This window comes from Garra rufa, chromosome 9 (assembly GCF_049309525.1).
Source record: "Garra rufa chromosome 9, GarRuf1.0, whole genome shotgun sequence".
NCBI lineage: Eukaryota > Metazoa > Chordata > Actinopteri > Cypriniformes > Cyprinidae > Garra > Garra rufa.
Genome location: NC_133369.1, coordinates 30,581,373 through 30,596,353, shown reverse-complemented (window position 1 = coordinate 30,596,353; position 14,981 = coordinate 30,581,373). Strand labels below are relative to the sequence as shown.

Here is a 14,981-nt window from a genome sequence, read left to right as displayed (position 1 = left end):
TATTGACATGATCACTGCAACTGTATGATTATAAAGAATTAAACAAAAATCGAACAAAGCAAACATAAATCAGACCTAAAATTAGTAGAACTCACAAACTTTAATGTATTTGTTGAATTAACACCCTTTATTATTTGATAGTAAATCTGCGTTTATTAATATAAAGCCGTTTTTATTCCCATTGTACTCAACACTTTACCACGCGTTTTTCTTTCTGTTTTCGTGAGACATTTTTGTCCTCCGTCGGCTTCCGTGGCGACACGTCACAATGGAGGCCGTGAGTCGTCATGTTCGTGGCCTCATCATCATATGCGTCTGACAATAACACAGCGGTGCGTTTCATTTATGAACTTTGCTCATGATAGATGAGCAAGTAAGCGGTCGGGATTGTCTGCTTTCTTATTATCGGACCTCTGTAGACTTCCTCAGATGTGTATAAAGACCAGTGCGCGGACTGCAGTACAGCAGCAGCAGCTACTTCTGTGAACCTATGATGTTTCAACTGATGCTCTTCCTGGAATAAAATGATGGATGGAAGTGAGAAGATCGAGTCTGACGATGTGGTGATCATCGTGGAGAATGAGGCAGAAAGTAAGCGTGATGATGAAGATCAGGGCAGTGTAAAGATGGTGATGATGGCTCTGATGGACGTGTGTCCCGTGTGTAAGCTCAGCTTCAGCAGCAGAGAGCCCAAACTGCTGCCCTGCCTGCACTCTTTCTGTAAGAGATGCTTGCCTGCTCACAATACACCTGCCAGCACCGCCAGCAACGCTCAACAGTGTAAGGAGTTTGCTTTCACTTTTAGTCATTCACAAGACGCACTAGTCTAAATGGTTCATCTAGAAGAGCTGATTTACGAAATAGTCACCATGCTGCTAGAAAAGGCCAAGCTAGAACAAAGAAAATTACAATTTAGTACACTTATTCTAATATTCAGTTAAAATATGGGCAAGTCATAATGTTTTTTTGACTAAATATGTGAGTAGACATAGAATGTCTTAAATGTACTTTTATTTACATTTTACTTGTCATATGAATCTGTCTTACTGGGATTCTGGTTTGTGTTTCATCGATTATTAAATTACTCAGCTAAATCGGTATCATTGTAAAAAGAATAGTTGATTTTGTATTTTATATGAATTACAGTTTATATATAAGATATATGGCATCCCAGTAGTGGGTTAAGATGCCTCTTTGAATAACTTTGTGCTTTGGCAAGTGTTTCTATGTATTCATTTTAGTACCATATTAGCTGATGCGTCTTAGTTCACTTAGAGTAGTTCACTTTCAGAACCAAAATTTACAGATAATGTACTCACCCCCTTGTCATCCAAGATGTTCATGTCTTTCTTCAGTTGTAAAGAAATTATGTTTTTTGAGGAAAACATTTCAGGATTTCTCTCCATATAATGGATTTCTATGGTGCCCCCGAGTTTGAACTTCCAAAATGCAGTTTAAATGCAGCTTCAAAGGGCTCTAAATCCCAGCCGAGGGAGAAGGGTCTTATCTAGCGAAACGATTGGTTATTTTCTAAAAACATTAACAATTTATATACTTTTTAATCTCTACACAGTGTACACACAGAGCTAGATAAGACAAGCGTTTGAGGTTAAAAAGTATATGAATTGTATTTGTTTTTTAGAAAACAACCAATCGTTTCGCTAGATAAGACCCTTCTGTTTTTGGCTGGGATCGTTTACAGTCCTTTGAAGCTGCATTAAACTGCATTTTGGAAGTTCAAACTCACGGGCACCATAAAAGTTCACTATATGGAGAGAAATGCTGAAACGTTTTCCTCCAAAAACATTCTTTCTTCAGTCGATAAGAAATAAAGACATGAACATCTTGGATGACAAGGGGGTGAGTAAATTATCTGTGATTTTTTTTGTTCTGGAAGTGAACTTTTCCTTTAAATCTCCAAATGAATGAACAAACTAAATAGCCTACAGTGTATAAAGTACTGATAATGATGTCTCAATTGAATTTTTTTTCCCCAGTTTGTATGTCATCTTTTGTATCATGCATTCTGGTGACTTGGTATTGATTGTGTTTTCCTGCTCTTTTGTGTTGCATTAGTGAACATGATCCGCTGTCCAGTCTGTCAGCAGGAGTGTATGGATGTTGAGGTCTTGGATAACTTCTTTGTCAAGGATTCTGTGGAAGTGCCGAGCAGCACGATGGAAAAGAGCTGTCAGGTGTGTTTATTTGGTTAGACTTTATCTGTTTGCTCCAGTATTTTGCAAATACAATACATATTTTTAAAGGCTTTATAAAAGCATGGATTGTCATGCTTCAGTATCTATATTCTTAACTTTTAGTTACTTTTTTTTTTTTTACCCTATTTATGTGTGGTGTTTTGCCTAAAGATTGAATGTTGCTGATGCTGTATAATGGTTTTAATCTGTATGTCTCAAATGCAATGTGTCTCTGCTCTCAGCTCTGCATGAGTTGTGACGATAACACAGAGGCCAGCGGTTTCTGCGTGGAATGTGCAGAGTTTCTGTGTGTCACCTGCATCGAAGCTCATCAGCGTGTGAAGTTTACCAGAGATCACACAGTCCAGCAAATAGCGGAAATGTCCTCAGGTTTGTCCTTAAACTTGTGTAAATGATATCAGCCTGCGAGACCTAGGTGAGGGTTTATTCACTGCTCAAAAAAGTAAAGGGAACACTAAAATAACACATCTTAGATCTGAATGAATGAAATAATCTAATTAAATACTTTGTTCTTTACATAGTTGAATGTGCTGACAACAAAATCACACAAAATTTATCAATGAAAATCAAATTTATTAACCCATGGCGGTCTGGATTTGGAGTCACACTCAAAATTGAAGTGGAAAAACACACTACAGGCTGATCCAACTTTGATGTAATGTCCTTAAAACAAGTCAAAATGAGGCTCAGTAGTGAGTGTGGCCTCCACGTGCCTGTATGACCTCACTAAAACGCCTGGGCATGCTCCCGATGAGGTGGCAGATGGTCTCCTGAGGGATCTCCTCCCAGACCTGGACTAAAGCATCCGCCGAATCCTGGACAGTCTGTGGTGCAACGTGGCGTTGGTGGATGGAGCGAGACATGATGTCCCAGATGTGCTCAATTGGATTCAGGTCTGGGGAACGGGAGAGCCAGTCCACAGCATCAATGCCTTCGTCTTGGAGGAACTGCTGACACACTCCAGCCACATAAGGTCTAGCATTGTCTTGCATTAGGAGGAACCCAGGGCCAATCGCACCGGCATATGGTCTCACAAGGGGTCTGAGGATCTCATCTCGGTACCTAATGGCAGTCAGGCTACCTCTGACAAGCACATGGAGGGATGTGCGGCCCTCCACAGAAATGCCACCCCACACCATTACTGACCCACTGACCCACTGCCAAACCGGTCATGCTGGAGGATGTTGTAGGCAGCAGAAAGTTCTCCACGGCGTCTCCAGACTCTGTCACGTGCTCAGTGTGAACCTGCTTTCATCTGTGAAGAGCACAGGGTGCCAGTGGCGAATTTGCCAATCTTGGTGTTCTCTGGCAAATGCCAAACGTCCTGCATGGTGTTGGGCTGTAAGCACAACCCCCACCTGTGGACGTCGGGCCCTCATACCACCCTCATGGAGTCTGTTTCTGATAGTTTGAGCAGACACATGCACATTTGTGGCCTGCTGGAGGTCATTTTGCAGGGCTCTCGCGGTGCTCCTCCTGTTCCTCTTGTCTCCTGGTAGCGCCTCCATGCTCTGGACACTACGCTGACAGACACAGCAAGCCTTCTTGCCACAGCTCGCATTGATGTGCCATCCTGGATGAGCTGCACTACCTGAGCCACTTGTGTGGGTTGTAGACTCTTAGCATCTCAAGCTACCACTAGAGTGAAAGCACTGCCAGCATTCAAAAGTGACCAAAACATCTGCCAGAAAGCATAGGAACTGAGAAGTCATCTGTGGTCACCATCTGCAGAACCACTCCTTTATTGTGGGTGTCTTGCTAATTCAATGTCAATAGTGTCTTCAAGTGGTCAGTTTGATTTCACAGAAGTGTGATTGACTTGGAGTTACATTGTGTTGTTTAAGTGTTCCCTTTATTTTTTTGAGCAGTGTATATATAATGCAGTGACGTTCAGACATTTTTTAAGTGTGACTTGAGTTCTTGGTTAGATTACTGATTTAGGTCTTTTAAAACAACTTCTGTTACGAAGTTACACCGGTCAATGTGAACTTGTCTTCTTGTATGTTTACAGAGGCCATGGGTGCTTCCACGCAGAAGCCAGTCTTCTGCGACATCCACAGACAGGAGCCGTTAAAGCTATTCTGTGAAACCTGCGATCGCCTCACCTGCAGAGACTGTCAGCTACTAAAACACAAGGACCATAAGTATGACCCATTTTAATGGCAGTAAAGAAATTAATTTAGGAAAGGAATTCTTACTCTTACGCATAATCACACTAGTCTCATATTAACATGTATAAGGTTAAAAAAGATAGTTCGCCTAAAAATTAAAATTGTGTCATTTACTTGTTTCAATTCTGAATGACAGACCTTTCTTCTGTGGAACATAAAAGAAGATATTTTGAAAAAAGTCTCAAGAAAAGTGTTATGTTTGTTTGCTTTTTTGGAAGTCAGTGGTCACCGAAACTTCCCAACATTCTTAAAAAGGAAGTCATACACGTTTGGGGTGACATGAGGTTAAGTAAATTATCTCTTTAAATAGTATATATGTTAATATGAGACTAGTTTGATAAGCATTCCTTAATACTTTTGAAACATTGTGCATTTTCATGTTTTGTTTTTTTCTTGTTTGGCGTCTATGTACAGTGGTGGCCAAAATTATTAGAACACTAGTATTTTCATCAGCTCAGAAATGGCTTTAAGTCAGTTATTTCTATCTTTTGCTGTAGTGTGTCAGTAGGAAATTTCAGTTTACATTTCCAAACATTAATAGAGCCATTTAATTGTAATAATCCAGTGAGAATTAGTCTTGACAACAGCCAGTGCTCCACACCGAGATCTGATCTCATCATCATCCAGTCTGTCTGGAATGACTTGAAGAAACCGAACAAACTGAGACAGTCTAAATCCAGAAGAACTGTGGCAGCGTCTCCAAGATGCTTCAAAAAACCTACTTGCAAAGCTATAGTGCTGTTAAAAGTTTTAGACACTTGTGTGAAAATGCTGTAAAATGAGGCTGCTGTCCAATATAATGTCACAAATAGATTTTGTTCATGAACTTCTATTAACTAAATTAAATTAGCATTTGGTGTGACCTGGGTACACTTGCACATAGCTTTTAAGGTAGCTTTGCAGGTAGGTTTCTTGAAACATTTTGGAGATGTTGCCACAGTTCTTCTGGATTAAGTCTGTCTCAGGATTTTGTTCTGTTTCTTCATGTCATTCCAGACAGACTGGATGATAATGAGATCAGATCTCTGTGTGGAGCACTGGCTAAAGTCACGCTCATTGTGCGAACAAAAACACGCACTGGATTATTACAGTTAATGGCAAAGTGAATTTTTGGAATTGTAAACAGATATTTTCTACTGACACACTACAGTGAAAGATAGAAACAACGGACTTAAAACCATATTTAGCTGGTGAAAGTACCAGTGTTTTAATAATTTGGACCACCACTGTATTAGTTTATTGCAATATAGATGACTGTTGATTTAATATCAACATAAATATCTATGACATTATCAGTATTAGTGACTGAACATAGCAGCTAACAGAGAGTTTTCCATTACAGTTACCAATTTCTAGAAGATGCATATAAGAACCACAAGGAACATCTGGAAAATATGACCTGCCAACTTCAAGAAAAGAAGAAAGCTATAGAGGACATATCTAATACTATAAATAATGGGTATGTTATATACATATATAAAGCAACCTATAAATGCATAAAGCCAGGGTTCCCAACAGTCATGGCATACCTAGATATACAGTCAATTTAAAATTGTTATTGCCTCAGTGGAATACCTAGAAATGACCATTGACATTTTTTTTTTTTTTTAAGATAGATTTTTTTTGGCATTTTTGCCTTTATTGTGATAGGACAGATCAGACATGACAGGAAGCGAAGTGGGAGAGAGATGGGGGGCGGGATCGGGAAAGGTCCTCGAGTCGGGATTCGAACACGGGACGCCCGGAGCGCAACTGCGCTGTATGTCGACGCGCTGCCCACAAGGCTATCGGCATCGACAGACCATTGACATTTCTATAGTAGTATCGGCTTTCGGTTAGTTTGTGAGGGGTTTGTAAGCTTGTAAGCTGTTATAATAAATATGGGGGCAGCCGTGGCCTAATGGTTAGAGAGTCGGACTTGTAACCCGAAGGTTGCAGGTTCGAGTCTCGGGTCCGGCAGGGATTTTAGGTGGGGGGAGTCAAGAACCAGCACACTCTCCACCCTCAATTTTCACTGAGGTGAGACCCTTGAGCAAGGCACCGAACCCCCAAGATACAGCTATTTGAAAATCTGGAATCTGAGGGTGCAAAAAATCTCAATATCAGGAAAATTGCCTTTAAAGTTGGCCAAATGAAGTTCTTAGTAATGCATATTACTAATCAAAAATTAAGTTTTGATATATTTACGGTAGGAAATGTGCAAGATATCGACTGGTTTTCTGGTCACAAAAACATAAACATATTAACATAAACCTAAATGACAAATGAAGTAGGAAAATGGTCAAAATGTGGGAACCCTGTATACTGTTAAGATTTAGATTGCAGTATGTAAAAAAAACTGTTTATTTATTTTTGTGTTATATTTTTTCTTTTCCTGACAGACTTCAGCAGGTGGATGAAAATCGCAAGACTGTGGCCAATGAGATTAAAAAATCTATCTGCAATCTCATAATGGAGATCAACAGGAAGGGAAAGTTATTAGTCAACCAACTTGAGGTAGTGTCTAGTTTTTTATCATCAAAAGCAGTGCTTCCCAACTGTTTTGTCTCATGTATATTATACAGACAAAACAAAATCCTAGTCAAAAAACAAAATACTACTGCGTATTTGACAAAGCAAAATATATAAAAAAAGCACACAAAGTAGAAGAAAAGACCAACCAGACTACATTGAATAGACTTGAAGCACAACGCATAATATCAGTAAAATCTGCAATTTTGTTAGTTTTTTTTTTTGGCCACCACTTGTCTTTAAAACCAGTGTTTAAAATCTGTGTGCTGGAGCAAAACTAGTTGAGAAGCAAAGCTGAATAATTTGATCCGTGTGGACAGTGTGATGTTACATAAGCATGTTTTTTTAGGCAATCACAAAGGACCATGAAACCCTCCTAAAAAAGCAACAACAGGATGTGACATCACTCTCCACACATCTTGATCATGTGATCAACTTCACAAAATGGGCCACAGCCAGTAACAGTGGAACAGCCCTCTTGTACTGTAAGCGGTTGGTAAGTGTCTTTCTAACGTCAAGATGGGTATAAAGTGAAATGTAAAAATGTTATTTTTTTGTGATTATTATTATTTTTTATCTAAGTGTTGCAATATGTGTACAGTGAACTCAGGTTAACTCACAATTAACAATTAGATCAAATTATGTTATATTTAATAATTATGACAGGCCTGGTCAGCTTGCTGTTTGGCTAATGGTCTCTCACCCTACTTTTCTCATCTCAGATAACATGTCAAATCCAGTACCTCATGCGAGCAAAGTGCAACATCTCATATGTTCCCCAGAGCTTGGTTCGGTTCCAAAGTCGATCTGGTTTTTGGGTCTCAAATGTGGATCTTGGTAAGATTCTTACAAAACTTTTTCAAACCAGTGTTGTTTTAAAACTGGGGAAAAATGTAAGATCACAAAAATGCCAGTGAAATATAGTTTTTACTTATTTATTTTTTATTGACAGACTTTAAATATAGAAAATCTAATCTGCTTTCTGGAATAATTTAAAAGGAACATTAGTCTTTATTTTTATCACAAAACTTGTGTTGTTCTTTTAAGTGACCCTGGACCACAAGGTAAGTAGCACTGGTATATTTGTAGCAATAGCCAGCTATACATTGTATGGGTCAAAATTATCAATTTTTCTTTTATGCCAAAAATCATTGGGATATTAAGTAAAGATCATTTACCATGAATATATTTAGCAAGTTTCTGTAATTTAAAGTAAATATATTCAAGCTTTTTAACTGATGTGTAATATGCATTGCTAAGAACTTTATTTGGACAACTTTAAAGAGGATTCTTTTCAATATTTAGATGTTTTTGTACCCTCAGATTCTAGATTTCAAATAGTTGTATCTCAGACAAATATTGTTCTATCCTAACAAACCGTACATCAATGGAAAGCTTATTTATTCAGCTAGATTATGTATAATATACAGTGGTGTCAAAAAGTGTTGGACCCTTAATGATTGATGTTTGTCACACTTTAATGCTTCAGATCATCAAACTAATTTAAATATTAATCAAAGATAACACAAGTAAACATAACATGCAGTTTTTAAATGAAGGTTTTTTTTATGAAGGGAAAAAAAATCCAAACCCACATGGCCCTGTGTGAAAAAGTGTTAAAACATAACTGTGGTTTATCACACCAGTTTATTTTCTCTAGCCACACCCAGGCCTGATTACTGCCAGACCTGTTCGCAATCAAGAAATCACTTAAATAGGACCTGCATGACAAGGTGAAGTAGACCAAAATATCCTCAAAATCCGCACATGTTGAGATCCAAAGAAATTCAGTAACAAATGAGAAAGAAAGTAATTGAGATCTATCAGTCTGGAAAAGGTTACAAAGCCATTTCTAAAGCTTTGGGACTACAGCGAATCACAGTGAGAACATTTATCCACAAATGGTGAAAACATGGAACAGTGGTGAACCTTCCCAGGAGTGACCGGCCGACCAAAATTATCCCAAGAGTGCAACGACTTATTCAAGAGGTCACAAAAGACCCTGCAGACCTCTCTTGCCTCAGTTAAGGTCAGTGTTCATGAAGAGACTGGGCAAAAATGGCCTGCATGGTAGAGTTCCAAGATGAAAACCGCTGCTGAGCAAAAAGAACATAAAGGCTCATCTCAGTTTTGCCAGAACACGTCTTGATGATCCCGAAAACTTTTGGGAAAGTACTCCAATACCAAAAAATCCTGAAGGACGATGTCCGGCCACCTGTTCGAGACCTCAAGCTGAAGCCAACTTGGGTTCTGCAGCAGGACAATGATCCAAAACACACCAGCAAATCCACCTCTGAATGGCTGAAGAAAAACAAAATGAAGACTTTGGAGTGGCTTTGAGATGCTGTGGCATGACCTTAAAAAGGTGGTTCATGCTCGAAAAACCCTCCAATGCGGCTGAATTACAACAATTCTGCCAAGATGAGTGGGCCAAAATTTCTGCACAGCGCTGTAACAGACTCATTGCAAGTTATCGCAAACACTTGATTGCAGTTGTTGCTGCTAAGGATGGCCCAACTAGTTAAATTTAGGGGGCAAACACTTTTTCACGCAGGGCCATGTGGGTTTGGATTTTGTTTTCCCTTCATAATAAAAAACTTCATTCAAAAATTGCATGTTGTGTTTACTTGTGTTATCTTTGATTAATATTTAAATTTGTTCGATGATCTGAAACATTAATGTTTGACAAACATGCAAAAAAATAAAAAATCAGGAAGGGGTCCAACACTTTTTCACACCACTGTACATATACAGATACAGATTATAATATACAGATTATAATCTAAAATCTTGAACCCTATGACTGGTTTTGTGGTGCAGGATCATTAAGTATAATATTGAACATTATTTTAAAAACGCTTTAAAACACCAACATTGGCAAAATAAAAAATAGGCAAAATGAACCATTTACTATTCACAAATACTTAAATTTGACCAAATACTTTAATCAGTCACAAAGCACTTGACTGTTATCAATGAACAATTTAATAATTTGTATTATTTACTGACTTGTTCTGTCATTTTAGTAATCCGTGGCTACATTTGTACTAATTTATTCCCCTTTTTTGATTTAATTAAAAGAAGGGAACAAACAAGTCATTTTAGGCCAATGATAAACATGAGGGAAAAAAAAGGAAAAAAGAACACTGAATCAGTCCATGACTTCAGTTTAGTGTATCACACAAACTCCTGTTCTAAGCACTGGTGCTCTCTACACTGCAAAATGAATCTCTTACTTACATTGTATCTGCACTTTGTTGTTGGCTCGGGCTAGTGCTGCCACATCGACAACAGCAATGCACAGTTCTTTGAGCGCTCAAAGTAGTTTGCACATGCTGAATGCGTCCATCTGCACTCGTTGGCAATTAAGTTTACTTTCAATGGCTTGAGTAAAAGAGTGACATTCTTAATCTTTTCCCAGGTTCTTTAGTTGTAGAGAAAACTCCAGTGCGTCATCCCGGCGGTCCACAGCCATTTCCTTTCCAGCAAATGAACCCAGGCCCCAGACCTGACGGTCTTCAGGCAGGGTTCCCAGGCTCACAGTCCCAGCAACAGCAGCAACAGCAGCAGCAGCAGCAGCGGCAGAGCACACTGGCCCAGCTACAGATGCAGGTGGAGAAACTCTCCCAGCACACTAGCCGCCAACAACCGCCCAATCAGTGGTCATGGTATCACAACATGCGCTTACCAGGGCCACATCCACATAGACCCATGCAGGGTGGATCACCATCTCAGACGTTACCCAACATGCCTCAACATGGGCGGCGATATGGTGCACGGAGCCCCCCACCTATGCTTCAGCCCACTAACCTACCTCCACAGGTAAATTGTGATTTAAATATTACAAGGATCACGTGACACTGAAAATTTGGCTTTGCTATTTTAGGAATAAATTACATTTTTATATATATTCATGAAGAAACATTCAAATTAAAAAAATAATTAAACTGATTAAACAAAAAATTATTCCAGACTTTTGACTAGTAGTATACATGCTAATATAATAATTATTTGTGAATTGAAGAACTTTTTTTTTTTTTTTTTTTTTTTTTGGAACTTGCTGTTTTTCTTTCTTTAAGACGCTGAGGGGTCTCATCAGTAATCCCAATTACCCTCCTAAACCGATGGAGGTGATGCCAAGAACCCGCTATCCACATAGTGCTGCTTTCTCTGGTGGAGCTTCACTTCCCTCTCCACAGACGCTCAATCAGGTGAGTGGGTCGGACATCGTGTTCTCAGAATTGGGTGAAAACAGCCTGCCTGACAGATTAACAAAAATTGTGTCTTTTACAAAAATGTTGAATAAGCATAGTAGCCGCTCAAAAGTTTGGGATCAGTACGATTTTTAAGTCTCTTATGCTCATCAAAGCATTTATTTGATAAAAAATACAGAAAAAAGTAATATTACAAAATATTATTGCTATTCATAATAATGTTTTTTAATATATTTTAAAATTGTATTTATATCTGTGATCTAAAGCTGTAATTTCCATTAGTCGTTACTCCAGTTTTCAGCATCACATGATCCCTCTGAAATAATTCTAATATACTGATTTATTACTTTTATTATCAATGTTTGAAACAGTTGTGCTGCTTAATATTTTTTTGGGATCCTGTGATTTTTACTTTTTTTAGGTTTCTTTGATGAATAAAAAGTATGTTGTAACAAAATAAGTCTTTACTATCACCTTTTATTAATTTAATACATTTAACATTTAACACAAGTATTAAAGGAACCGTATGTAGGATTGCGGCCAAAACTGGTACTGCAATCACTTTCAAAATACTGTAGAACGGTGTATCCCCTCCCGCTCCCCCCTGACTCGAGGTTGCCAGCTAAGCTGCAGGAGTAGGCTGCTACAAGGAGCTTCCAATGGCAAGTGACGAGTCCTACACAGTAATTTGTTTTTCTTCTGTTAATTATGTTTATGCTTCACAAGAGATGTTTTGCGAACTAATTATGTATCGCAAAAATTTACAGATGGCGATTAGCCAAATATTTCGTAAAGATGTACTGTAATACCACATTTCAGTCGGAACACAGATTGTTTTCATACCCTGCTAGTGGTGCGATATAAAGCTTTTTATGAACGCATTTTGCACGACCAACCGTGGGAAATCCACTGTGTACGGAAGCAAAGTTATCCAAACATAGATGAATCTTACTTGTCCAGGAGAAAATTACCAACGATGGCGTCTATCTTCAAATTCTTCTCCGTTTTCAGCCGTCTCCATCTTTCAAAGGCATATCCTATACAAATCCTATTTTTATTTCGGACTTTGTCATGACGTATTTCGGATTCATAACGAGGTCTTTTAGGTTTCGTAACGTTATACATGTTTTATCCGACACGTTCGTATAGCCGCAGCTGTAACAGAGCTGGCAACCCGGATCACGAAACTCTACTGATTTCGTGATTGGTAGATAGCTGGAGGGTGGCGCCTCAGACCAAAACACAAAATGACAACAATAACATCAGTTGAGGGCTGCAACTCTCACTTTTAAATGACAATATCCTGGCCGGACCACTGTTGTCAGTGATATAAGTATTTGAAATGAACATGATTTCTTAATGTCTAGTGACATGTCAGGGCCATTTTATGATTAACTGACATAAATTTCTTACATACGGTTCCTTTAATTTTAGGGCTGGTCCGAATACCATTTTTTGAGCTGCGAAGCTTCGGTAATAATCAACATCCAATATTCGAAGCTTCGGTGGGAGGGGCTGAACATATTCTTCTCTCTAATAAAGGCAGGAATCTCTGTATGTCTTTCTGTTTGCATTTTTATTATGTCGAGAACAGTTCATCCAAACGATTTTTGCTGTGGACCAAATGGTTGCATTTTGGTGCAATATGAACACAACATGTTCAGAATTAATAAATTGTAATAGAACATTGCGAGTTGGATGCGGCGCGCCTCACGCAGGCAGAGCTTATGCTTCATGAACGGACACCGCGCTAGTGATACAAAACACACAGGTCTGTTAAGAGCAATACTTTTAATAAGGTAGCCTAACATTTTTTAACAAACAAATCACTCCCAAATCAGAAATTAGCAGCACAGTAATTACTGGCACCGTAAAGGGTAGGCTATTTACATAAAAGAAGAACGAAAAAAAATGGCTCGGTGTTTATATATAAATAATAAATTATTCATATCTTAATTATTTATAAATAAATATATATACATTATATATAACGTTTGTGTATATAAGCCTATATATAAAATACATAGCCTATGTATATTATTTTGAAACCCGAAATAAATGAGGCCCAAACATTATTAACAAGCAGCCTACAAAACGCTAAAATAAATCAAATAAATAATACATTTAAATATGAAACTAGCCTAAATAAGAATGTTAAATCGGCTATTAAACAAACATTCGTTGCAAACATTACTAAAACCTCGCCCGGACCTTCTCCGACAGCTCATCAGAATTACTGGCCCGAGTCCGACTGGAACCGGTCTTTTTTCTCTTTTTCTTCCCCATTGCACAGCTGGCTGTTTTTAATAGCAAAGTGATTACATTTATTTCGTTATTTAGGTTATAAAGTTAATTTAGACATATATTTGGAACACTTTTTATTTGTAAATTTAAGTTTTTGTTTTTTAAAGTAACGACCAAGTCATCACGATTTCAATTAAAATCCATAGATATAAGCACTAGTGATGCGCGGGTCGTCATAACCCGCGGGCCCCGCGGGTAACCCGCGGGTCGGGTTGGGGCGGGTAAAGAAACTGTCACTTTATTTGCGGGGCGGGTTGGGGCGGGGTCATTAAATACAAAATAAAATAAAAAATAATGTATGTTGCGTGCAATTCCCTATAGCCTATATTACATATTTGGGAATATCTATTTTCATATTTTTATTAAGTTCTTTAATAAGGTTATCAACACGTCACGTTCCCGCTGCCAGCCACAAGGCCATCAAGCGAACGCTCATTCGGCTCTGCAGGCCTGGTGCTATGCGTATTTAAATCTCCTCTGATGCGCATTATCCTGCATTAGCCAAAATCATGACAGTCAACCACATCCAGTCATATGTGAATGAATGTAAATATTCGCTAAAAACCACACAATAAAGACAGCAATGATGTAGTCAGGACTGTGGCGGCCGGCTTGCTTTGAATGTATTTGGTGATTGCGCCCGCTGCGTTTCCTGCACCCTAGTCATTTTAAACAGTACATAATAACGAAAACAATATCTTACAAATAAAAAGAAGCAGATTTTCATGATCAGAACTTCCTTAAACCAGTGAACCTTTAAACCTTTCAGTCCAAGGATCCAGTAAACGAATGCGTTCAAACAGAAAGTTCAAAACGATATTCATAAATGAAGCATATATACCCACATTTCTTCCGGCACCACTAACGTTACACCACTGATTATCTTGTTATTAATATGATTTGATTTATGGTTCATATCATAATCGTACAGTATTGTTGCCAGTTTAAAGGGCGAAAAGCACTTTCGGTTTTTCATTTGCATTACAATGCATAGTATGTCTATTTAATTGTCGCGGGTGCGGGGCGGGGCGGGTTGTAAAAATAGACACAGTACTGCGGGGCGGGCTGGGGGCGGGCCAAATAATTTCATAATTGCGGGACCCGCGGGTTGAAAAAAAACCCCGACCCCGCGCATCACTAATAAGCACGCTTTGCAGAACATGGAAGCGCCAGCGCTATGTGAAACTTCATTTTTTGCTCATAAAGGTAAGACTAATATATCATCCGAAACTGTAAAAAAATAATTTAAATAATTCAAATCGAAAACAAAACTCTTCCATTAGCTATAGGCCTAATGCATAAATATGCATTTAGGTATTAAAGGCGCGTTCATGAGCAAATGGCGAGTCGGGATCGTCAACTTCATCTTTGTGTCAAATACTAGTTTATTAATAAATAATTCAAATATGTCTTTACTTTTTCCCCGACACATTCATGGTAATTTTTTTTTAGCTGGGGCTTTGCGGTCAGCTTTAGCCTACTGCGTGCATTTAAACGCGAGTTGCGGTTGTCATTGCGACAGTCACAGCCCTAGTTTTGCTTCAACCATTCAAGTGGGCCCGACT

At 38.5% G+C, this 14,981-nt stretch overlaps 1 protein-coding gene across 1 annotated transcript in view; it reads left to right on the top strand.

Moving 5' to 3' along the window:
• Positions 1–270: 270 nt before the first annotated feature.
• Positions 271–14,981, top strand: part of trim24 (tripartite motif containing 24) — a 23,495-nt gene continuing 8,784 nt past the window's right edge. Inside the window, exons 1-10 of the mRNA XM_073846913.1 lie at positions 271–780; positions 2,077–2,195; positions 2,438–2,585; positions 4,228–4,360; positions 5,730–5,846; positions 6,769–6,883; positions 7,248–7,394; positions 7,621–7,735; positions 10,320–10,720; positions 10,978–11,109. Coding sequence (XP_073703014.1) covers positions 525–780; positions 2,077–2,195; positions 2,438–2,585; positions 4,228–4,360; positions 5,730–5,846; positions 6,769–6,883; positions 7,248–7,394; positions 7,621–7,735; positions 10,320–10,720; positions 10,978–11,109 — 1,683 coding nt within the window. The 5' untranslated portion in view covers positions 271–524. The remainder of the gene's footprint in view (positions 781–2,076; positions 2,196–2,437; positions 2,586–4,227; positions 4,361–5,729; positions 5,847–6,768; positions 6,884–7,247; positions 7,395–7,620; positions 7,736–10,319; positions 10,721–10,977; positions 11,110–14,981) is intronic.